Raw genomic sequence first — 23034 nt, forward strand, 5'->3', positions numbered from 1 at the left:
TTTGTTGAATTCCAAAAATATTCTCTTTTAGCAGGCAGACAAAAAGATTCTTTTATTTGTAGTTCCTGTTAAATATGGGAAAAAACAGTTGGTGGGTGGCGTTGAAAGACAAAAACTGCAAAATGCAATATCTGCTGCATGAGAATATAATTTTGTTGAGACAATTGGACACATTTGTCTAATAACTTTCTTAGATAGTTATGTAAAAAGAAGATTATCAGAATATATTTTTAATCTCATCTATATCCTACAAGACTTGTTGTTATTCCCATTTCCTCAATCGTTGTAGATACCATTCCTGTCTGAGAGGTTGTAACATCACTTTGTTCAGTTGAGAGAAATGTTTCATAAATAAATATCTTATGTATAATGTGTATATATCGTGTATTCAAAGAATATGATGCTCTTTAATTATTTTAATTCGTACTATATATATTTTTAATAGGGCATATGCGGATTAGTGGTATATATAACTCCATAGATTGATTTGAAAATATTATTATCATTTGAGAGACGCAAATGGTTAAAGGGAATATATTCTATGTTCGATTTCTTCCTTAGTTGTTCTTCCTTCCTTCTTCTTTAGTACATCAATTAACAACCAACCATGGCTTCCTTATTATATAGAACTTTTGGCTATCAAATCTCTTCATTTGTAAACCGTTGGTTTATACAACCATCTCATCATCATAATCATAGTCATAATAATAATCACAAAACCAATAAGAGGTTCAACATGCCGAAGGGTCGACCGATTTCCTTACAGGTTTGATTAATGCTTAGTTACCATATATATGGCCTGTTCTTATTAATTAGTGTTTATGTGTGTGTTTACATATATATATAAGTGTGTGTGTATATACATAATACACCGGTCCAAGTATGATTAAGCTACTTATTTTTAACGAAAGGATTGTTTTGCAAGTTATCAAGAGAGCTTTGTTAAAAAGAAATATTGTTTCTTCCAATATAACTTAAAAATTGTTAAAATTTTATCATCATCATCATCTCCAAATATTTTGACCAAAAATAACCGTAAAGAAAAAAAATGTAAGAATGAAAAACTATATATACCATCATAACAAGCTTACAATTTTGCTAAAAAGGAGTAGAAGAGTGAAAAAAGTTTTTTTTTTTTTTTTGGGGAGTACAAGAGTATATGAAATTCAGCATAATATGCATGTCGTTTTTCTTTGTAAAAAATATATATATATATATATGTCGTTTTTCTATATTTTTTATTACTTGATATGTGTGTATCACTCTAATATGAATCTAAATAGAAGAGGTTCAAATGTGAACTCCCGCAGTTTTCTGTAAAATGATGAATTTTGTAAAATAAAAAGAGTAAATAAACTATTTTACTAAAAATTGTGGAGCCTATTAGTAAAATAAAATAAAATAAAATTGTGAAGCTCACATTTAAACCAATTTTTTTTAGGTTTATATTAGTAGAGTTGTCAAATAGAATGATCGGGTATGCTTAACTCGACAAACATAACTACATAAATGAGTTAAATAAGACAAATCCTTTTGTTAGTGGATTGCATATTTATCCAGTTCCGACTACCACATGTTATGTGGGCTAATAGTCCATCCTATCCCCCATTTTTTTATTAACCCATTTAGCTTTTTTAATATTACTTTAATATATTATAGTTTTTCACAATCATCTATTTGATAAGATATGATGGAATTTTAAGTGTAATATTTTTTTGACAATACTACTTAATACTCCATCAATTAAACTCATGTTTTTTTTGGACAAATCAATTAAACTCATGTTTTAAAACTATTTAAAAGTTTTAATTAAATGTATCACTTTTTTATTAAGTTTACATATTTATGATAACTTTTAAAATTTGTACTATTTTATTTTTTCAAAAACTATATGGAATTGTTGATAGTGGCCGGGCCCGAAGCAAAGAGCTAGCACGACATGACTCCATTTTTATTTGGGTTAAAAACAAATAATATAACTATATTATTATTAGAAACAAATTTAAATTTTCTTATATTAAAACTCAGAGTTATGTTGATCATTTCATCCTTAATATAACGACATGACTCATTTTTTACTAGTTGGGATGTCGTTGCTTTCCTTTGATGTCTGTCTTTGCTCCTACCTTAGGGAAAAAAAAAGATTAATGTTTCAAGCAACTTTTTATCAAAATATTAATAATTAAGTTTCAATTCAACTGAAAGTGGATCTCCTTTGTTTCAGACTGTTGAGCTGAAAGTAAGGATGTGTTGTACAGGTTGTGAAAGAGTTGTTAAAAACGCTATCTACAAGCTTAAAGGTAATTTTTATTTTTCAAATTATTTTTTAGAAAAAAGGAAGAAGTTAAAGTAATAAATATTGACTTAAAATTCAAATTTTACCCGTCCTTTCTCTTCTTTTAAGTTATATTATCCAAACATATTTAAGTAGCTTCTCATATCAAGTGGTTAAATTTAAGTGATTAGTTAGACCATGTTTATATGAATTCGATCATTAGGTAAACACTAGATCAAATTTTATTTACATTCTAATCAGTGTGATTAAAAAAAATCTAAGTAACTCTTCATAAATAATGATGAGGATGGTTTTTGTTTTTGGTGTAAGCACAAAGGTGTGACCGTGGGGGGGAGGAGATTCAATTCTCCCATTATTTATTCTCATGTGGAATTGTGGTTGCCCTCCATGAACATGAGAGAGTGTGTGTTTAACATTAAAAAGGAGAAAAAGGAGTGTACATAAGGGTGAGGATACAACCACCACAAAATAGTACTAGATTATTTTCAATGGTGAAGGATTCACTCCAGTGGTTTGGTATAAAAGAAAAGAAATTTGGATGAAAATTGTGTTTTTTTTTTTGTTGATAAAAGGATGAAAGTGACATTTGACAAGATGTGACTCTACAACAAAATATCTATTATTCCTTCTTTCTTATTTATTTATCTTTATGTATGTCTCTCTAAATTTCTCTATATATTTTTGTCATTTTATTTATCTTTTTTGGGTTAATGGTGCTTTACCCTCTGTAATATAGATCATTTTTTGTTTCCCCTTGTAAAATATTTTTTTTAATTTACCCTCTGTAAATTTTTTTTTTTTTGGAATACCTCCCTAATAGGTCATAAAAAAACGAAAAAATTCGTTTTTTTATGACCTATTAGGGGATATTTCAATTTTTTTTTTTTTACAGGGAGTAAATCAAAAAAAATTTTTTACAGGGAGGAAATAAAAAATGACCTATATTACAGAGGGTAAAACACCATTAACCCATTTTTTTTTATAGGCAAATTTCAATGCAATTAAGCTATACAATCCCTCATATTTATCTATTTGTTTCCATCCATTATCTTAATTTTATTTTACGGAATAACGTTTTTCCTTTGAGCTTTATATTTGAAAATAAAAAGATTAAAACTCACAATCACATTGATTAGGCCTCTTAATCATATACATGATTTCATCAAAGATAAATTTATGATATTTTTTTTTTAAAAATAAAACACAATCAACATATTTTACAACAATCACGATAAATTGATCATGTTCAATATCAAGTATAAGAATTAAGTATAAGAAAACTGTTGATAATTACTTTTTCAAAATATAAGCAAATTTTAACTATATGAACGATATTATTTTGAAAGGCACTAAGCCAATATTCATGTCAAACATCAAATGAGTGAATCATTCAAGCGGACTCATTTGGTGGAGAGAATGTGGCAAGGCCAGACTTCATTATATTTTATAGGTTCCCTCGAGAGCGGTTAGATGAGATAATACATGTATCTTTTAGCTTAACCAAAGTTTTAGGAAGAGTTTGCCGTCCATTTAAATCCCACAAGACTCGAGAAATTAGTCTCCGCAAGTTGCGAGCGGAGGAGGATATCCGGTTTTAAAAAAAATAAAATCTATAGGTTGAATCCTAGGCTATTCATCATTTACATAATGTGATTTTGCTAGTAATAAATCACACATATATCCTTAACATGAGACAACATCATATGTTAATGTTTCCACATGTATAACGTTTGTAATATATTGTTGTTTAATTAACAGGCATAGATTCGGTGAAAGTGGACTTAGAGATGGAAAGGGTAACAGTTACAGGATATGTTGAGAGGAACAAAGTGCTTAAAGCAGTTAGGAGATCAGGAAAAAGAGCTGAATTTTGGCCATACCCAAATCCACCACTTTACTTCACATCAGCTAGTCATTACTACAAAGATACAACCAATGAGTTCAAAGAAAGTTACAATTACTATAGACATGGTTACAATCTCCCTGATAGGCATGGAACCATTCATGTTACTCAACGTGGAGATGACCAAGTTAGTAACATGTTTAATGATGATAATGTTCATGCTTGCTCTCTCATGTGAATGTAAATAAGTTAATAAATTCCTTTCAACTGTTACTATTATGTGTGTGTATTGCTAGCAAGTTGTGAAAACTTTTATCACAGTATGTAAATATGCAGGAAATTTATGTGTGTCTTATTGCTAGCTAGTGGCGAAAACATTTAAGGTATGTCTTATGAAGCTTGGACGAATTTTAAGGCAATGTGTCATATCAATCTCAAAATATCATAGACTTGGCACGTGCTATAAATGCCAATCTTATCTCACATAGAAAGAAAATCGCTCCTAACTCTTTTTTTAAAGAAGTTAAATTGTCCTACTAAAATTAATATGGAGATGAATCGACTATGAGATTTTAAAATGTTCATACTCCAAAGCTTTAAGTCAATACCAACAGATCAAATCTAAAGTCTGAAACCAACGTTACCAAACCAAGTTTAAAGATATACCAATTTCATTCAATAAGAGGTGTAACATTGAAAATGGAGTGTTAGAGTTAGAATAAGTGTTGCTGGCCTTTTTTTTTTTTTTTTTTTTTTACTAAGAATTGCATATGCTTCTTTGTTTGAGGAAGATTTCTTACAAAAATCATGCTTGAGGGAAAAAAATACCACAATAAAATTACAAATTATGCTAGACTAATGCTAATGATGTTATTACTAATTTCACTCATACATATAATTAAGCTGGTTGCAAATTAATTATCAACTAATTGTACTTTAGAAAACAAAATGTATAACAATCTAGTTGTATGGATAAACTATATTTTAATTTTTAAGAATTGATTTGATAAATCTTTGAGATTAAAGAATATATATTTTCTGTAAAGGTAATTTACGCTAATATTCAATCACATACTATCAATTTGTTACAACATATTCCGATCATCGGAGATGGCGTCTTGACACTTCTGATGGTTATTTCGTTTGCAGTGTGTATTATATGCTCATTACAGATGACAGTCACACTGTGGATGCAATTTCGGATTTGATTTGGCACAAACATGTCCCGTTCAAGGTGTCTATTCTTGTTTGACAACTTCTCTGTAACAGATTACCAACAAAAGCGAATCTTGTAGCTCATGGGATTATTTCTCAGGAGAATCAGATGTGCGTGACCGGGTGTTGAGAAGTGGAAACAACTCAACATTTATTCATTTCTTGCACCATCTTCAGAGAGTTATGACATCTTGTTCGTGATTGAATTGGGGTCTCTGGGGCTGATCCGTATGACATTGCTGACCATTTTCACCAGTTTGCTTATCTATTAGGTGGGTCGGTAACAAGCCGTTCATTTATGTAACTTTTGTGGCTATTGTGCATTTGGGTTTCGTGGTCTGAACGTAATATTAAATTGTTTAAAAATACGACAAATACTATTCATCAGTTGATCGATAAAGTTAAAATTCACTCGTATTAGTGGATGAAGGCGGCTAATGTTGTTTATGTTTTAGGGGTTCATAGTTGGCTAGTTTTTTTTTTTTGAAAGAATAGTTGGCTAGCTTGCCCTCTTGTTTGTTTGGACATTGATTGATTTTGGTCTTTTTATGTTGTAGACTCTTTGTGTAACTCTATTCGTTTTCTGTAGATATGTCTTGTACCGAAGATGCGAATTCGTTGTTGTTGATATTTATCTCATTTTTACTTGTTCAAAAAATTTGCTACAACATATTATACTTTAAAGAAATAAATTAATTGAATTAAAATAAATATTAAAAAACCAAAAGTACTATACAATTATACATTGATTTTCCTAAAGAAAAACTACATTGATTTAGTTATTCGCCAGTCTCCATATTTTTCATCACTTTTTTTCACTAAGAATCTCATCTCATCTCATTATTAATAATATCAGCATAATGTGGACTAATATGACATATAACCATATTACCTTCCTAAAGAACGATTTGTATCAATCACTTCGCATAAACCAGTTTAAACTCGTGCTTGGAGGGTTGTGGATCCTCAAAGGTAGAATCGTACCGTAGTCCCCTCTTAAAACATAGCATAATGTGGCCCACATGCTCGACACGGGCGATTTAAGTGAAGAGGCTACGTGCTTGCCAAGGGCGGGAGACTGAGGGAAATTCAAACATTGAGTACTAGAGGAAGTTATAGGTCCCATAAAGGTATAGAAGCTAGGGATAGCTATAGGACGAGGGAAAGGATAAAAGGAAAAGGTAACCTTCAGATTAGGGATCAAACATTCATTTCAAGAAAGACACTCACTCACACATAAGCAAGAATGATACACCAATATTGTACTCCTCACAAGTACAATATCATAACCATTTTCATTGTCGAGAAACGATCAAAATCGGTGGTCATCTCCACCATCCCCTTGTTGGATGATGTTGGCAATAAAGACTATTACAATGACGAGATTTGAACAAAATATGTTCTTCGGCAAAAATTATAAAATTTTATTGGATGCCGACGCGAGTAATAGTTTTCGATATATGATATATATATCCTTTATATTCGTAAATAATGTTTTTAAAATACCCATTAACAATTGTCTTTAATTTTTCTTTTAATGCAGCGAAGAGAGCATATTAAACAAGGATTATTCTTGATCTTTTTTTAATAAAAATACTCTTGAATTTTTTAGAAAATTGTAGAAGATAAATCCATAATCCAATAACCTATATATGATAATATTTTCTTAGTGGATAATGGAGTATGCATATAAATGTTGTTATAAAACTAAAAAAGCCGGTGATGACTTTATAGTTATGGCTTATACGTTTTTTGGTTTTCATTTCAAGTTAGATGCATAAAAGATACGAATCGGAGCAAAATAATATTTAATTGATTATTAGTTGCCTTTATCTGATTTCATAGAACTTGGTATGTTATTTTAATAAATTTTTTTGGTCCAATATAAACAACGGTTACCTAATTGATACAGACATAATTTTACCTCCACTTTAATCTTTCTAGAGTCTCTATACACATACTTAGCTCTATGAAAACTTATTCACGATTCAGTGTATCAAAAAGTCTTAATGTAGGACTAATTTTTATTGCAGTGAATGAATGCATTAGGACAAAAAATAATCACACTATTTAAAAATCACTGAAAATTGAAGTTGGAGGCAACAAGTCGACCCAAAGTGTCAAGATTACGAGAGTTGACCTATTTATTTAATTATTTCCACATGCTAAGCATGACATCTTCAAACAAGAAAATTAAATATTTGGTGGACATCAAATTCTTGATGTCAAACAATAATGTTATTTGATTTTTAGTGTGTATTTTTAAAATTTGTATAAATCAACTAATAGAAGTCTTTATTTTTCATAACTCTATGAAAATAATAAGCATAAAAAAACAAAACGCATAAATAATTCTGTATAAAAAAATAACTTAAATAGACAATAGGTCATATAATTAATTTTTTTTAGGAAGTGAAAAAAGAAATTATTAAAAAGAATAATCAAAACATAAGAATTAGTAATATTAACAAAAAAAAAACAAATTGAATACACCATTTTAAATAATCAACAAACAAACAATCCATAACAAACCGAGACACTCTTTCACATTTTTCAATGGAAATTAAATCTATAAATTGAGTAGCATGACCGAGCTCTGATTAAACAAGAACAATTTTTTATATTTTCTTTATAAAAAAATATTTGTTTTTTTTTTTAAAAAAAAATAACACAGATTTGTTTAAAACCAAAAAGAAATTACATCATCAATAAACAACATAAAAATGAATTAATCTGAAAACGTGCATAAATTAAAAAATATCCTTAATTAAATAATCTTATCTCACAGACTTACAGTTACTACATAAAATAAAGTATGCCAGCGTGGTTCGTCACAACATGTTTTTTCAGCTGCAACATACGTTCTGTCCATTTTGAGTTCTGAATTGAATTCATTCTCATTCTCATAACAATTCTCTCTCTGAAATCAACACTCCCTATATTCTTTCCGCGCGTTTCGATCTTCATTATCTAATGGATCCATTTCACCAAAACGACGCTTCTTCATCTTTTCCACTGTCGTCGTCTACTCCTCCTCAACAACAACAACAACAACGCACTTTCTTATATTCACGTTCCTCTTCTTCTTCTTCCAACGACAACGACGACGTTTCATCCTCCAATTCTATTCATTCCACCAACCGCCGTCTCGATTGCATGCTCCAATTCCTCGACCGTAAACTCACTATCTCCGACCACCTCCCTCTCCCTGAATTCATCGCCAAAGGCGGCGGTGCCGGAATCTTCAAACCTCCTCTCCGCGCCGCCGTACACCCTTCCCGTCCTCCTTTTCTCGAATTACGTCCCCATCCCTTACGCGAGACTCAGATTGGACGCTTTTTGCGTAACATTGTTGCTACGGATTCGCAATTATGGTCCGCGACTGAACGTGGACTACGGTTCTGGAATTTTAAAGATCTATACGCGTCGTGGTACGGCGAAGAAGGTCTTGTGAGGAGTGGTGATGAAGAGAGTGCGCCGTTCCGTGAATCGCTTTTGACTTCTCCGGCGATTTGTTTGGTTGCGGATGAAGGGAATAGGTTGGTGTGGAGTGGACATAAAGATGGAAAGATTCGCTGTTGGCAAATGGATTCTCAGAATTCCGATTTTAACCACAAATTATCTTGGCAAGCTCATCGTGGACCTGTTCTTTCAATCACAATCACTTCTTATGGTTATTTTTCATTCTCAATTCTTTCTTATTACATTCATTCTTCTTCGTTACAGTTTAACAAGTTTTACAGTGAACACATCATAATAAGTCATGTGTCTGACTTTAGAAGTGATTGTGATAAATGTCAAATACTATTTTTAATGATCTGACCAATATGATTGATTGACAGTGTAAAACTGTTTATACTGGCAGTGTATACTGTGTGTTTTTGAAATTCTGGCTTGTAAGCAAGCTACTGTTAATTTATTAGTAGCTTTGTTACTTCTGATTGCGATAGAAGTCTTTAGGAATAGTCTTTAAGGATAGGTTACTAATAATAGTATGATGTGTAATTCATTTAGGTCCAATTTGGATTTGTTTCTTTTCATATTTTAGATAGGCAACTTTGGATTAGTTTCTGTCTTCATTAAAATAAAGCCACTGTTATTACAAACAACTTATTTGTAGCTTATAGTGTACGAGATTCTCATGCAAGCACCTATGTATAAGCTATTTCTAGAGCAGAAGTTAAAATAAAGTTAAATTGTTTTCGAATAAGCTGTAAGTTGTTTTCATAAGCTATCAAAGAGAACTTATGAAAATAAGCTGAAAACTGCTTCTAAACAATGTCACAAGTTCTCCCAAATAATCTCACAAATCTTATCCCAATAGATAAGCTCAAATAAGCCAATCCAAACAGACCCTTATGGTTTTTTTTACTTATAAACGTAGGTACATATAAGCTTAGAGATGTTTATGGAGGAGTTAGATAGAGAGTTTTTAGCAAAATTGAGATGAAGAAGATAATTTCAACTCATTGGAGAAGCTATTGTTGATTGAAAAATTAACTGTTGTTGCAAATTCAATTTGATATTTCTTTTTTTATTGATGTTTTTTTGAGAAGCTTATCTGAACTGACTTTACATGCTTGTTGTAAATATGATACGTTGTTCTTTCTTGATTTGATCTAGGGGATCTGTGGTCGGGTTCAGAAGGAGGGGTTATAAAAATATGGCCTTGGGAGGCTGTTGAAAAATCTATTCATCTGACAGAGGAGGAAAGGCACAAGGCTGTCATATTCATCGAGAGATCATATGTTGACTTGAGGAGCCAGCTATCTACAAATGGCTACAATAACATGCTAGCTTCAGATATAAAGTACTTAGTATCGGATAATTCAAAGGCAAAGGTGTGGAGTTCTGGGTATTTTTCATATGCTTTATGGTGAGTATTAATCTCCTAGCATGGCCTCTCCCAGTGGTAGTAATATATGAATGTTAGTATGGCTGATTCTTTTATATTTAGGCTTTGACATATAATCGAAAATTCATAATTTTTCATATCCTGTGGTCGCATATTATATTTAGACTATTTTTGATAAGCATAGAAACTAAAAATGAATAAAATTCAAATAGGGACTAATTTTTTTAAAAGTGATAATTTTAGAAACTAAAGTCATATTTAAGTCAATTTTAAAAATAAAACACACTCACACAAATGGTTCTATTTTGGGATAATTAGAAGTCAACAGTGCTCAAAGGATGGTCAATGAAGAACCAATTCTTGACTTAATAAACCGTGAGTAAGTCAAGTGGTTCATTATTGGGTTTGATCTTATGACTCAATAAAAAACAGGAAAGAACTTAGGTACAATACTCTAGATTAACTTCCTATTGTTTCACACTATAAAATTATAGTAACTACCTAAACTGCTTCATCCTAATTTTATGGGTAAAACTGTTTTAGTGTATTTTGTAGGTGCTGTTAGTTAAGCACAGTTTCATCCTTCTTTCAAAAAAAAAAAAAAAATCTAAGTTCGGTCCTAAAGAATAAGCTCTAAGATAAAGCTAAATAGTTTGTAATTTGGTCCTTGATGGTACTAACTTTCATAGTATACTTAAAACTTCAGTTCAAGGTAAAGTGGGTAATTATACACTGTATACTCTTCAAGCCCAAGGGTCTTTTGTCCGAGATGTGTGCTAGAGATGTAATACTCCGGCATCCACATAACAGCTTATGGTTGGTCCTTAATCTTGTATCTGATATGAAATTTTCTTTTGGTGATACCATTTTTATGCTTGTTGATTAATGTTTAGTAGAGCAGCCACAATGACAAAGACACACATAGGACCACTTACACCAAGCGTAAAATCTTGACATACTTACGTCCTTTGGTAGTTCTCCATAAATGAGAGATTTTATTAATCCAACTATTGAATTGGAGGTTTTTATAAAGTACACCCTCCAGTCACTATTATAAGCAAAAATCAATATTTTAAATTCATTCATTAAATGATGTATGTGGTCTATAATAAAGACCATATACATCATTAATTGAATGAATCTAAAATATAAATTTTTGCTTATAATAGTGATCGGAGGGTGAAACCCTGATTTACAAGATATAAAGTACATATCTGCTAATTATATACCTAAAAATTTATAAATGATCTAAAATTATATATGTGAACATAGAGGTTATATATTATTATTCAATGATTGGATTGATTAAATTTGCAATCTAAAAAATAATAATAGGTAGTTTTGTGTCTAATATTTAGACTTGGTGGTACCAATATGTATGGATATAGTATATGTAAGTCACATTAGTTTTTTCCTAGGGTCTAACTTGCTTCTTGCTAATTACTTCATATTTATTCTATGATATGAATTGTTAGAAAATAAACCCATGAAAGAACAACTAGGTAATATATTTACGAATGCATTACATTTTTACGCCGTTGTATATCCTGAATCTCTCGTGTCCTTTTTTATTCTGATGCATGCTCCCCTGGTTGCCCCCTATGACATGAGATGTATAAAGATATCATAAATGGATTGAGACCTCATTGTTATTTGATACTTAGTTTCTCTTTGTCTACATTACTCAATGCTTAGATATTCCCAATCATTGAAGTGTATTTTTCAACCTGCCAATTTGATATAAGCTAGTGCTTATTAATGTACAGGGATGCTCGCACAAGAGAGTTGTTGAAAGTTTTCAATTCAGATGGCCAAATGGAGAATCGATCAGACTTGCCTTCAATGCAAGACTTTCCGGTCGACCTTGTTTCAAGTTCTAGGAAAGACAGAAACCAAAGTTCCATTGGGTTCTTTCAGCGCTCACGTAATGCCTTAATGGGGGCAGCCGATGCTGTTCGCCGAGTTGCAGCAAAGGGAGCCTTTGGAGATGAGAATCGGAGAACTGAAGCACTTGTAGTAACAATTGATGGAATGATTTGGACAGGATATTCAAGTGGCTTGCTGGTGCAATGGGATGGAAATGGCAATCGCATACAGGATTTTATTTACCACCCATTTGCTGTTCAATGTTTTTGTACTTATGGAATGCAAATTTGGGTAGGTTATGCGTCTGGCATTGTCCAGGTATTGGACCTGAAGGGTAACCTGATTGGGGGTTGGGTGGCTCATAGCTGTCCAATTGTAAAAATGACAGTTGGAGTTGGCTATGTATTCACATTGGCTAACCACGGTGGCATACGAGGATGGAACATCACCTCTCCAGGACCTCTTGATAGCATTTTGTGTTCAGAATTGGGCGGCAAAGAGTTTTTATATACTAAAATAGAAAACATAAAAATATTGAGTGGCACTTGGAATGTTGGACAAGGAAAAGCATCTCAAGATTCCCTTACTTCATGGCTAGGTTCTGTGGCCTCAGATGTTGGCCTTGTTGTTGTTGGGTTGCAAGAGGTTGAAATGGGTGCTGGATTTCTTGCAATGTCTGCAGCTAAAGAAACTGTGAGTTATTGTTCTATGTAAAAATACTAGAAAATTAGTACATCAGATCTATATTATCATTAGGCAACAACTTCATTACTTTGAAGCAAAGCAATAGTTGTTAAAGCACGAGAAGTGAGAAGCAGTAATCTTTGACCATGCAAAAATTCATGTATGGTCAGATTAATTTCTCTCATCAGAGCCTGCTCTCAGTCTTACCAATTATGTACCTTACACACATACATACATAGTATAACTAATACCTTTGCCTAACCTTTCTTGTTCATAACACCCCCTAACCCCTATCTCTCTCAAGCATATAGGTAGGACTGGAGGGTAGTTCTGCTGGGCAGTGGTGGCTGGATATGATAGACAAAACACTGGATGAAGGTTCAACATTTAAACGAATTGGATCCAGGCAACTTGCAGGCTTGGTCATTGCTGTGTGGTGAGTACCTATGTGGAGAAATACACGTGAGCTGGTGAAGTCATTGATATATTGGAAATAATACCTGTTGTTTGTTATAGTATAAATATATATTGGTTTTTGAAGTTGGTTGGGTACGAGATGTCAGCTTATTTTTTTTCCTGCTTTTGTTGTTGTTGTAAATTCTATTTTGGTTTGAAATATATCAATGCACCATCAATAGTTGGGCTCTTAATTGTATCCTGAAATGAAATATCAACTACTGTCCTCATTCAGTTTGAACGAATATCTCGTTTTTGAAGTTCTGCCTTGTTGATTCTTCAATAGTAGTTGATTTTGTGTTCTTCAGGGTTAAAACAAACATTACACTTCATGTTGGGGATGTTGATGCGGCAGCAGTTCCATGTGGCTTTGGACGTGCTATTGGAAATAAGGTACGGCATGTTTTCTCTGCTGCTATGTTTTGCATGTTAGTTTGGCTTACTTTCTTGTGTTTTTACATCTTGGTTTTCTTTAATAGTAGATATGTTAGGATATAAGATCCGACAGTTTTTCTTGTAGGATTATGAGAATTCTAAGGTAGGTTATTATTATCATGGTAGATAGCAACTCGTATTAACCACTACACAGTGTATTTATTTACATATTTTAATATATCTACTTCAATTAAATTAAAAAAAAACCATTTCCACTACACCTAAAATCATTTGATATTATAGTATATTAATTAAATTAAATTAAATTATTATGTAATAGAAAAACATATTTACAAGGTTATAAATGTGATATTTATTGTTGAACATGAATATGTTGTTACAAATATATATTTGATTAGTATGTTTGTTCATTTACCGGTTCAATCACAGTTGAGCTAATAAATCATAAAATAATGACTTAACCAGACTGGTCCAATAGGTGGTTTATGTCTGCACCACCCCAATTTTTTTATTTTTTTTACAGATTTTGCTTTTAAGGAAAACAATATTTTATTCAAGAGGCACATCATCGTTTTGTGTCAACTTTTGTTATTCTTACCATTGATATGGAAATTGATTGTCTCACCAGGGAGCTGTTGCTTTGAGGGTTAGAGTGTATGATCGGATTATGTGCTTTGTTAATTGTCACTTTGCTGCACATTTAGATGCTGTTGGTCGTCGCAATTCAGATTTTGATTATGTATACCGAACTATGTCCTTTAGTCGACCAACAAACCTCTTAAATACAACACCTGGTACCTTTCCTCTGTCTATTACTGTTTCTCACTTACCTTTTCCATGTATTTATCTTGACCTGGTTATAGATCTGGCTTGCTATTGGTCCTTTCTGTTGCAGCTGGAACTTCAGCTTCTATTCCAATGTTTCGTGGTACAAATGTATGTACATGCTGTCCACTTTATTCTTTACAAGTAATGCATTAGCACTCAAACAGTTGAATGAAGCATTGATTCTTGAGATTGGTTTCCAGCCTGCAGAAGGGATACCTGAGTTATCTGAGGCAGACATGATTGTATTTCTTGGTGATTTGAACTATCGTCTTGATGACATTTCATATGATGAAGCAAGAGATTTTGTTTCTCAAAGATGCTTTGATTGGCTTAGAGAAAGGGATCAGCTTCGAGCAGAAATGGAAGCTGGGAATGCCTTCCAAGGAATGCGTGAAGCAGTGATAACATTTCCTCCCACATACAAGTTTGAACGACACCAAGCTGGTTTGGCAGGTTGGCACCCGAACGCGCACAAACACACACACAAATGGTCTCTGAAAACTGACTTTGAAAGTGAAAAAGAAATGAGAGTCTAGTGCAAATCATGCAGCTTCAAATACTAACACCTTTAAACTATAGTATCAAAAACATGCACAAGAAGCATCATATAATATAACAATGAAAATGAAAGGAAGAATTTTTTTATGAAATGACAAATCCCAGCCTCACCTCGTAATAATGATTTTCACTTATCTCTTCATGGATGGCATATATCAATTGCTGAAATTGTAGGGTTGGGGTGGGGAAGGGAAAGAAAGAATAACAGAGCGTCTGGATAGCAGAATTTAATTTTTCATTCTTTTGGGTGCTTGCAACTTCATGGATGGCATATACGTATAATTATAATTTGAATGGTGAAGAGACCATTTTTAAGCCACAACAAATGCTGTTTATATTTGAATTTTCTGTCGTCAGCACTGCGTTAAAATTTCTAATACGTGAAAGACACTTGATTTGTATGAAATGTTTTTTTTTTTTGAAGGGTATGACTCTGGTGAAAAGAAACGCATCCCTGCCTGGTGTGACAGAATTTTGTATCGTGACAGTCGCTCTTCTTCGGTTGCTGAATGCAATTTGGAGTACCCTGTTGTCTCTTCAGTATTGCAGTGAGTGCTCTAGTTTATATGTTTATTGCATTTGGGTATACGGATCAAAATACCCTACCATAAGGACTTTGTGCGTTTTAAGTCTCATTATACTTGTCATGTTCTGCTTAATTCATGCTGCTCTGACCCCTTTATTGATAAGGCAAATTTATTTTTACACACACACACACATGCATAAAAGAGGGAATTAAGATAGTGATCAGATTCAGAACCTGTTGGGATTCATTAATACATCACAAGAATATCAGAGGATTGACAGGAAACTTGATTATACGAGACATGTGAAACAAGTCACAATTGAATTACGGACTTTTAAAAAACAGAAAACTACTAGATCGACAACATTTTGCTAGAACACGTTGGCTTGGCAAATTTTGGCTGAACTTTGTCATACTTTTCTTGTGGGTAAAATATATAATATGGTCCCTATATGTGACACTTTCTACAGATCGGTCCCTATACAAAAAACACGTGTCTTTACATGCATCACTATTTTAAACTCTGCCCCTACACATCACAAAAACTCCATGTCAATGTGACATTGTCAAAGCGGCAATAGATGTTAAGGACAACATTGAAAATGATTTTACATTACAAATAGGGACTAAATTGATTTTTTTTTTATTATATGTAGTTATCCAATTGAAATTGAGTGTCTTATATAGTGATAAAAATATATTTTAACCTTTACTGGTTGTGTAGCATTACTATCTAAAATGTTTCCGAAAAGCATGAGCGGAAGCACTGTCTTTTTCTTTAAACTTTTGTTTAAATTAATATATCATCTTACCTTTAATAGGTACGAAGCCTGCATGGATGTCACAGATAGTGACCACAAGCCTGTGCGCTGCATCTTTTCTACAGATATTGCTCGAGTAGATGAACCAATACGGAGACAGGAGTTTGGAGAAATTCTCGAGTCAAATGAGAAAATAAAATGTCTTCTGAAAGAATTGTACAAGATTCCTGAAACCATCATAAGTACAAACAACATAATTCTTCAAAACCAGGACACATTAATTTTGCGTATTACTAATAAAAGTACAGAAGACAATGCTTTGTTCGAAATAATTTGCGAAGGGGAGACTACTGTACTGGAGGATCAGAAGGCAACAAACCATTACTTGAGAGGTTCTTTTGGATTGCCTAGGTGGCTTGAGGTAATATTTTTCATTTAAAATATTATTTGATAGATACTTAATAATTTATGATTACAGAAGGATTTTTGTTTGTTGTATTTTCTTTCTTTCTTTCTATTGTGTATCTTCTATAAAGTAACAAAAAAGCTGCAAGGTAGCTGCCATGCCAAAATTTGCTTTACATGCACACGCACATAGATACATACATTTAGCAAGTAACAAGTTGTGTTTGTTAATGTTCTCCCGAAGGTATTATAATTTGCCAACGTACATCCAATGCTAAAAAATTATACATTATGGTATTTGTACTACATAATAATTGAGAATAGATTAAGATGAGATCTACTCATTTAAGGAGGAAGTTGAAGAAGCCCTACACAGGTCCATTGTAAACATTGAAGGCCGCCGAGTGTGTAGTGGAGATAAGACTGCTGAGGTGGATGAGTGCACATAAAAAATAAGATTGTGAACAAATATATCGGGGAGTAAGTTGGAATAGAGCATATTGAGGAGAAGACAAAAATTTGTCTTAGATGTTTTGCTATCACATGGATTTTTAAAAATCTACTTTCATGTAGTCAATGTGAAAGATAGGATTACTCAAAAATAGAACGTGAAAGACAGAAGTTTCAAATTGTAGTTTTGGTCAGCTCACTGTTGTGGCCACATTTTTTGGTGCGCCGTTCAATTTGATCAGCAGTCAAAACATCATTTACAGATGTGTGGCCACAGTAGCCGGGGTGTTATGCCTGCATCGTATGGTGCTATGTGCAATTTATATTCCTGTGAACTAAAAAAGACTAGTTCCAACAATTGGATTTAGTACTACAAATTAGTTCTAAAGCCAAATTTTGAGTGTATGAATACTAAATTTGTTTTTCTTTAGAAAAGGCATCCCTTTGCAATGCACCATATGATAATTACCTGCACATTTTATGATTCAGGTAAGTCCTGCAACTGGTATTATAAGACCAGATCAGATTATTGAGGTATCAGTGCATCATGAGGAATTTCAGACTCAGGAAGAGTTTGTTGATGGTGTTGTACAAAACTCTTGGTGTGAAGACTCCAGAGACAAGGAAGCAATTTTGATTGTTAAGGTGCATGGGAATTACGCTATTCAGACAAGAAATCACCGAGTGCGTGTTCACCACTGTTATTCATCCAAGAAAAACCAATTGACTCAACCAAACGGATCCAGGCATGTCCAAGGAAGTGTACTTCACCGATCTGATTTCCAACGTTTGAGCAATTCATTTGATGTGGTTGACCAGCTGCATAAATTGCATAGCCCTTGAAACACCAATTAAGGTGAGTGACTATTTTGTTTTATAATTTTGGTGCAGGAACATATAACTGATAAACTATCTTGTAAGGGACAAAAGTTCCTGTGTATGCATGCAATAATAAGCAAACATCTTGATTATGTTTAGTAATGATTTTTTCTTCTTCTTTTCATAGGGAGCTTGTGGTTGAACTTGAATCATGGAGCTGATTGATCTGTACAGAGAAAGCAAATGCAAGGCAATAAGTAGCTTACGATACCATTTTATTCCGAAAGGAGCTCAATTTAACCTGTAAATGTCTATCTACCATACTAAACAGCCGAAGCTACAATTGAAAGGGAAAATTCAGTGGCATGTTAGGGCAGTTGAAGATACTATTGTTAAGTTTGTCTTTTAGACGATGGTTGCTTCTAACAAATATTTTGGAGCTTCATAGTTTCTAGCATCTCATTATTTGTTTGGAATTTTGTGTAATGGAAGTCCATTTGTTAACGACTTCCTACTTCCTAAAGTATGCGACCTTCATTAAATACAATATACATATATAATATAAAAAGACCATGGATTGTTGGTTAAAAAAAAATCCGACGACGTTTGTGGCCCTTTAAAGGTAAAATCTTTTAGTGGTGTATTTTATTTTGTTACCTTCATTGACAATTGTTGCAGGAAACTGTTGGTTTATGCCTTGAAGACGAAAGATTAAGTATTGAACAAGTTCAAGCTGAAAGTATTTGTGGTTAAGTATTGTGAACCAAATTATTGAAGACATTGAAAGGGAAGAGATTTTCAGTTATAGTTAGAGCAGATGCCTCCTCTGAGCCTAGATATAAAAAAAAATACTCCATGTTGCACGCTCTGTTCTCATGAAAAACTATTTTGTTCCTAAGCAACCAAAGAGAAAGCACACTACAGTTAATCTTGATCATATAATACGTCTCACCTTTTTCTCTCAACAATGCTACAAAAAATGAATGGCTCCACCAAACTGATAAACACAATACATATCTAACTATTGATTATGAACCACACCTTAAAAGAAAATGAACATAGCAAGAAAAGATGATTGCACGTCTCAGCACCATCAAAACAGGTAGCAACAGTTACCAATGTTGGGGAGGGACAAGCAATTTATGTTCCAGTAGCTACTCCATCTTGTAACATTTTCATGCAGACAAGATATTTTATGATATTATTTTCTTGAAAGGTCATTCAAATGATTAAAAACTATATCTCATTGTTACAAAATTAATATATCAAAAACATGATAATGAATCCGACAAAGCCATTTTAGTCAAGTGAAAAATGAACATTATTTATCAAATAGTCCTTTAGTTAATTTACATTTTTCACTTGATTTATATGCTAATAACCTCTCCAACATCATAACAACATATGAATCTAGAATTTCAATTTGAGGGTGGTGACCACAATAGGACTCCTAACAACATGCTTCACATCCATCCATGTTAGATATCCAAAAGCCACTTTCTTTAATTTTGTCATACTTGCAACTTCAATCCTCAATTTGTAGCTTAGCTTCTCATTCTTCTCATTAAACACCAAATTGTTTGGGATAACAGTGACACGAAACCCTTTAATTGGAGCAATGCTAGCAACATAAATTGCTTGTCCGTCACCAACATTGGTAACTGTTCTACGAAATTCTTGTATCGGCCTTGAAGAAGAATTTCCATCATTGAAAAAAGCAATAAAAGAAGGGTAGTTAAGATCCAAGGAAGGTTTAGAACAATCATTGGAAGAGGATCTTGTGATGGTAGTGATGTTTTTTTGTGAGTATTTAAGTGCACAAAGAAGATTCACATAATCTTGTACACCAACATCATAAACAAGACCAGGGTCAAGTGCTCTATTAGGATTAACATGACCAGCTCCCAATGCAAAAGGTGTTGCTGCTTTGTCTGTTCCAATGTCTTTGATTTGTTCCTTAGAATTATCAAATATGTCTGATGTTGTCATTATTGCCGACCGAATTGCTGCTGGGCTCCAATCACTATGCACTCCTTTCAAAAGCGCCGCGACACCTGCAACATGAGGGCACGCCATAGATGTTCCACTTATCAAATTGAATTTGCTGAAAATTTTATGAGACTCAAATTCCATCACAGGAACATTTGTAGGCCATGCCGCTAAGATCGAAGTACCAGGCGCAGTAATGTCAGGTTTCAACACAAATGGACAACTATATGATGGCCCTCTTGAACTATATGAATCAACACTAGGTGCTGGTTTAGTTCCAAAAACTGTTTTCATGAAAGACATGCTTGCAATTGAAGTAGAGTTACTACTCTTGATGTAAGCTTTGACAATTTCACCATTTATTGGATTAACAAGGATGGTTGCAAAACTATTTTGTGAATAGAATATGTCTGAGACATTTGAAATCAAAACAGCTCCAAAAACTTTTGCTGCATTCAAATTATTGACTTGGTCAAATAGGTCAGTTCCATTCTTGTCTTCACACACTATAATCTTGCTTTTCACTTTTTTCAATTCATAAACATTGTTACATAAATCCATGAAAACAATTGGAACATCTTGTGTAGACAATGTTCCTACATAAAGAGACAATCCTATGATTTTGTTACCATTTCCAAGTGTAACAGTCCCTTGAAAATCTCTATCCATAGTTCCAGCAGCCACAGTTATAACCCAAGGTGTTCCATTGTGTAATGTTTTAAGGGCTGGTCCATTATTTCCTGCTGAAGTAGAAACAAAAACACCTTTTTCCATAGCTGCAAATGTTGCTATAGCTACGGCATCTTCATACAAAGGTACGTCATTAATTCCAAATGATAATGAAATAACATCGACACCGTCGGATATTGCAGCGTCAATTGCAGCTATTACATCAGATGTTACTAATGGACCTTGCCATATAGCTTTATACATCGCGACATGTGATTTTGAAGCTATTCCTGAAGCTGTTCCAGCCGCATAACCAAAGAATGATGCATGGTCAACTCTGCTTCCAGCTGCTGTTGTTGAAGTATGAGTTCCATGACCTTCTGTGTCACGTGTGGAGTTTAATCCTAAGGTGATGTTAGGATATTTTGCTAATAATCCTCTGTTGAAGAATTTAGCTCCAATGAGTTTCTTGTTGCAAAGAGATGAATTGAAATGAATGCTATTTTCACATTGTCCTTTCCATTTTGAAGGAATTTTAGTCATTCCATCATCTTTGAAGCTCTCACTTTCTGGCCAAACTCCTGTGTCAATCACACCTACAATTATGTCTTCACCGAACTTCGAATCATGCCAAGCGCCTATGTTGGGATTGAGGCCAAGGAATTGAGGTGAATGTGTTGTGTCCATTTTCATGTGTAAATCTCTTATAGATGAAATGTAACCTGGTGCATTTTTGAGGGATTCATGTTCTTTTGGTGATAAGTTAGCACTAAAACCATTTATGACATGTGTGTAGGTGTAAATTAACTTAGAAGAAATTGGAGAGTTGAGATTATTGGTTGCTGTGAGTTGAGGGTTCTCTAATGCAGAGGAAAGAGTGGAATGATACCATGTGTGATGAGTTGAGAATGCTTTGGGCATGGCTGATAAGTTCATGTGGATGATATAGTTATCATATTGAGCTAATGTGATGAAAATGAGGTGAAGGAATGTAATGTAGGAAAACAATATGCATTGAGAAATATTGGTAGCCATGATTGAATGGTTTGTTTTTGAAAATGTGAGAACCAATATATGTTGGTGTTTTAAATAGAAAAACTAAAAACCAACATGGATGACATACATGACATGACACGATTAGTAGATAATAAGAACTTTAAGCGTGTGGTCAGAAGTTCGATAGTAAACTAATGTGTATAAAAGGGTGACTACTAAGAAATATTAGCCCTTCAAATATGAATCTTAGTACCTCGATGAATCTCTTACCATTAATTAAAATACTCGAGATTCAACAAAAAGACAAATATACATCGTTTGTTTTGCACCATGAAACTTATAAGAACTCGCCATTTTTTTACTTCATATAGATAATTTCAAAATTTACTTAAAACGAGAGATGACATGGTGGATTCTCTCATGCGATATTTTTCATCTCCAATTTCACAAAGGAATCTTCTTAGGCCCATATTTCCTTATCATGGATGATATTGATGAGCTATATGTGAATGTCATTGGTGTGGATGATTTTTGTCCCATTTTAGACACCTTTAATTTGTTTGCAAGGTTCGTACATTCCAAACTTTGAAAACATTATTTGATTGTTTGGTCCATGCTACCATACTTTGTATGTCCAACGAAATTTTTGGTGTGCTTCGATCAAATATTGTTAGTAGTTGAGAAGTCAACATAGTTGAAATGGAGGGTCTATTTACTTTGTGAAAACCTTTTCAATTTTTATTTTTTAGAATATATATATCTTACTAATAAGAATACGTGAGACTTTTAAAATGAACAATTATGATGGAAAGAAGATTAAATGAAAGTTAGAGATACTATATTTTTAAAATAATAAAAAATATTTTTGTTTTGGCATTTTCATTATTATTATTTTTAAAAATGTACACAATTATTTATTTCAAGAGTCTAATATCTCATTGTTAGCAAGTAAAATTAAAACAAAATTTAGAAAATGAAAAATTGAAAATATTTTTATAAAGTAAATTGTAAACGGTGCCTAACATATTATGGTGATGTTTTTACATGTCAATATTTGGTTAAAACCTATTTGCGGTTTGCCTAATGGTTGACTTGAAATCTTGAAGTGTATTCCTCTTAAGGTTTCATGTTCGATTTCCTCTGGTGCCAATTTTGGTGAGCAAGTCTATAGAAAACTTTGCTCTGGCTTTAAATGGGACGGGTAAGTGGACAGTGGGATTGATCCTCTCAGATTAGTCGGTCTTTGGATCAGATATCGAGTAAAATATTATTATTTTTGTTTAAAAGAATAGTTTTTTCGCAATAAAGATATAATAGCCAACAAGGATTGTGTCGAAGTGAAGCAGACTCCTGCAATATGGCGAACCAATATCAAATCTTGAACTAAAGATGTGTTCATATTTAATGTTTGAGATTACTTGG

General features: G+C 33.0%; 3 protein-coding genes and 1 non-coding gene across 5 annotated transcripts; 2 read left to right on the forward strand and 2 right to left on the reverse strand.

The window, feature by feature from the left end:
* The first annotated feature begins 489 nt into the window (after positions 1–489).
* On the forward strand, positions 490–5834 carry LOC25484582 (heavy metal-associated isoprenylated plant protein 30). 2 transcript variants are annotated; one of them, XM_024781516.2, is made up of 4 exons: positions 490–766; positions 2225–2300; positions 4055–4326; positions 5289–5834. In XM_024781516.2, exons 1-4 carry the CDS (start codon positions 608–610, stop codon positions 5313–5315), a joined length of 534 nt encoding a protein of 177 aa, XP_024637284.1. In that variant the 5' UTR covers positions 490–607; the 3' UTR covers positions 5316–5834. The 2 variants fall into 2 exon arrangements, with proteins under 2 accessions (XP_024637284.1, XP_013468887.1); XM_013613433.3 differs by lacking the exon at positions 5289–5834 and having other exon boundaries at positions 491–766; positions 4055–4500.
* A 2350-nt stretch (positions 5835–8184) lies between these two features.
* Positions 8185–18579, forward strand: LOC25484583 (type II inositol polyphosphate 5-phosphatase 15). Its single transcript, XM_013613436.3, has 12 exons — positions 8185–9027; positions 9978–10230; positions 11976–12768; positions 13071–13195; positions 13524–13608; positions 14240–14405; positions 14507–14547; positions 14640–14892; positions 15422–15545; positions 16345–16705; positions 17629–17995; positions 18146–18579. Exons 1-11 carry the CDS (start codon positions 8328–8330, stop codon positions 17980–17982), a joined length of 3255 nt encoding a protein of 1084 aa, XP_013468890.1. The 5' UTR covers positions 8185–8327; the 3' UTR covers positions 17983–17995; positions 18146–18579.
* On the reverse strand, positions 15751–15804 carry LOC112418814 (small nucleolar RNA snoR14). The gene has a single exon (XR_003008894.1). It is a non-coding gene; the product is annotated as a small nucleolar RNA snoR14 (small nucleolar RNA).
* A 551-nt stretch (positions 18580–19130) lies between the features above and the next one.
* Positions 19131–21741, reverse strand: LOC25484584 (subtilisin-like protease SBT3). Its single transcript, XM_013613437.3, has one exon. The coding sequence runs from the start codon at positions 21649–21651 to the stop codon at positions 19369–19371; it is 2283 nt and encodes a 760-aa protein (XP_013468891.1). The 5' UTR covers positions 21652–21741; the 3' UTR covers positions 19131–19368.
* Positions 21742–23034: the final 1293 nt, after the last annotated feature.

The sequence above is a fragment of the Medicago truncatula genome, chromosome 1, assembly GCF_003473485.1.
Source record: "Medicago truncatula cultivar Jemalong A17 chromosome 1, MtrunA17r5.0-ANR, whole genome shotgun sequence".
NCBI lineage: Eukaryota > Viridiplantae > Streptophyta > Magnoliopsida > Fabales > Fabaceae > Medicago > Medicago truncatula.

Coding starts and splice junctions, on each gene's coding strand:
- LOC25484583 (XM_013613436.3), top strand. CDS start 8,328: ATGGATCCATTTCACCAAAACGACGCTTCTTCATCTTTTCCACTGTCG. Junction 10,231..11,975: donor TATTTTTCATATGCTTTATG/GTGAGTATTAAT, acceptor ATTAATGTACAG/GGATGCTCGCACAAGAGAGT. Junction 15,546..16,344: donor GTTGTCTCTTCAGTATTGCA/GTGAGTGCTCTA, acceptor TACCTTTAATAG/GTACGAAGCCTGCATGGATG.
- LOC25484582 (XM_013613433.3), top strand. CDS start 608: ATGGCTTCCTTATTATATAGAACTTTTGGCTATCAAATCTCTTCATTT. Junction 767..2,224: donor GTCGACCGATTTCCTTACAG/GTTTGATTAATG, acceptor CCTTTGTTTCAG/ACTGTTGAGCTGAAAGTAAG. Junction 2,301..4,054: donor CGCTATCTACAAGCTTAAAG/GTAATTTTTATT, acceptor TTTAATTAACAG/GCATAGATTCGGTGAAAGTG.
- LOC25484584 (XM_013613437.3), bottom strand. CDS start 21,651: ATGGCTACCAATATTTCTCAATGCATATTGTTTTCCTACATTACATTC.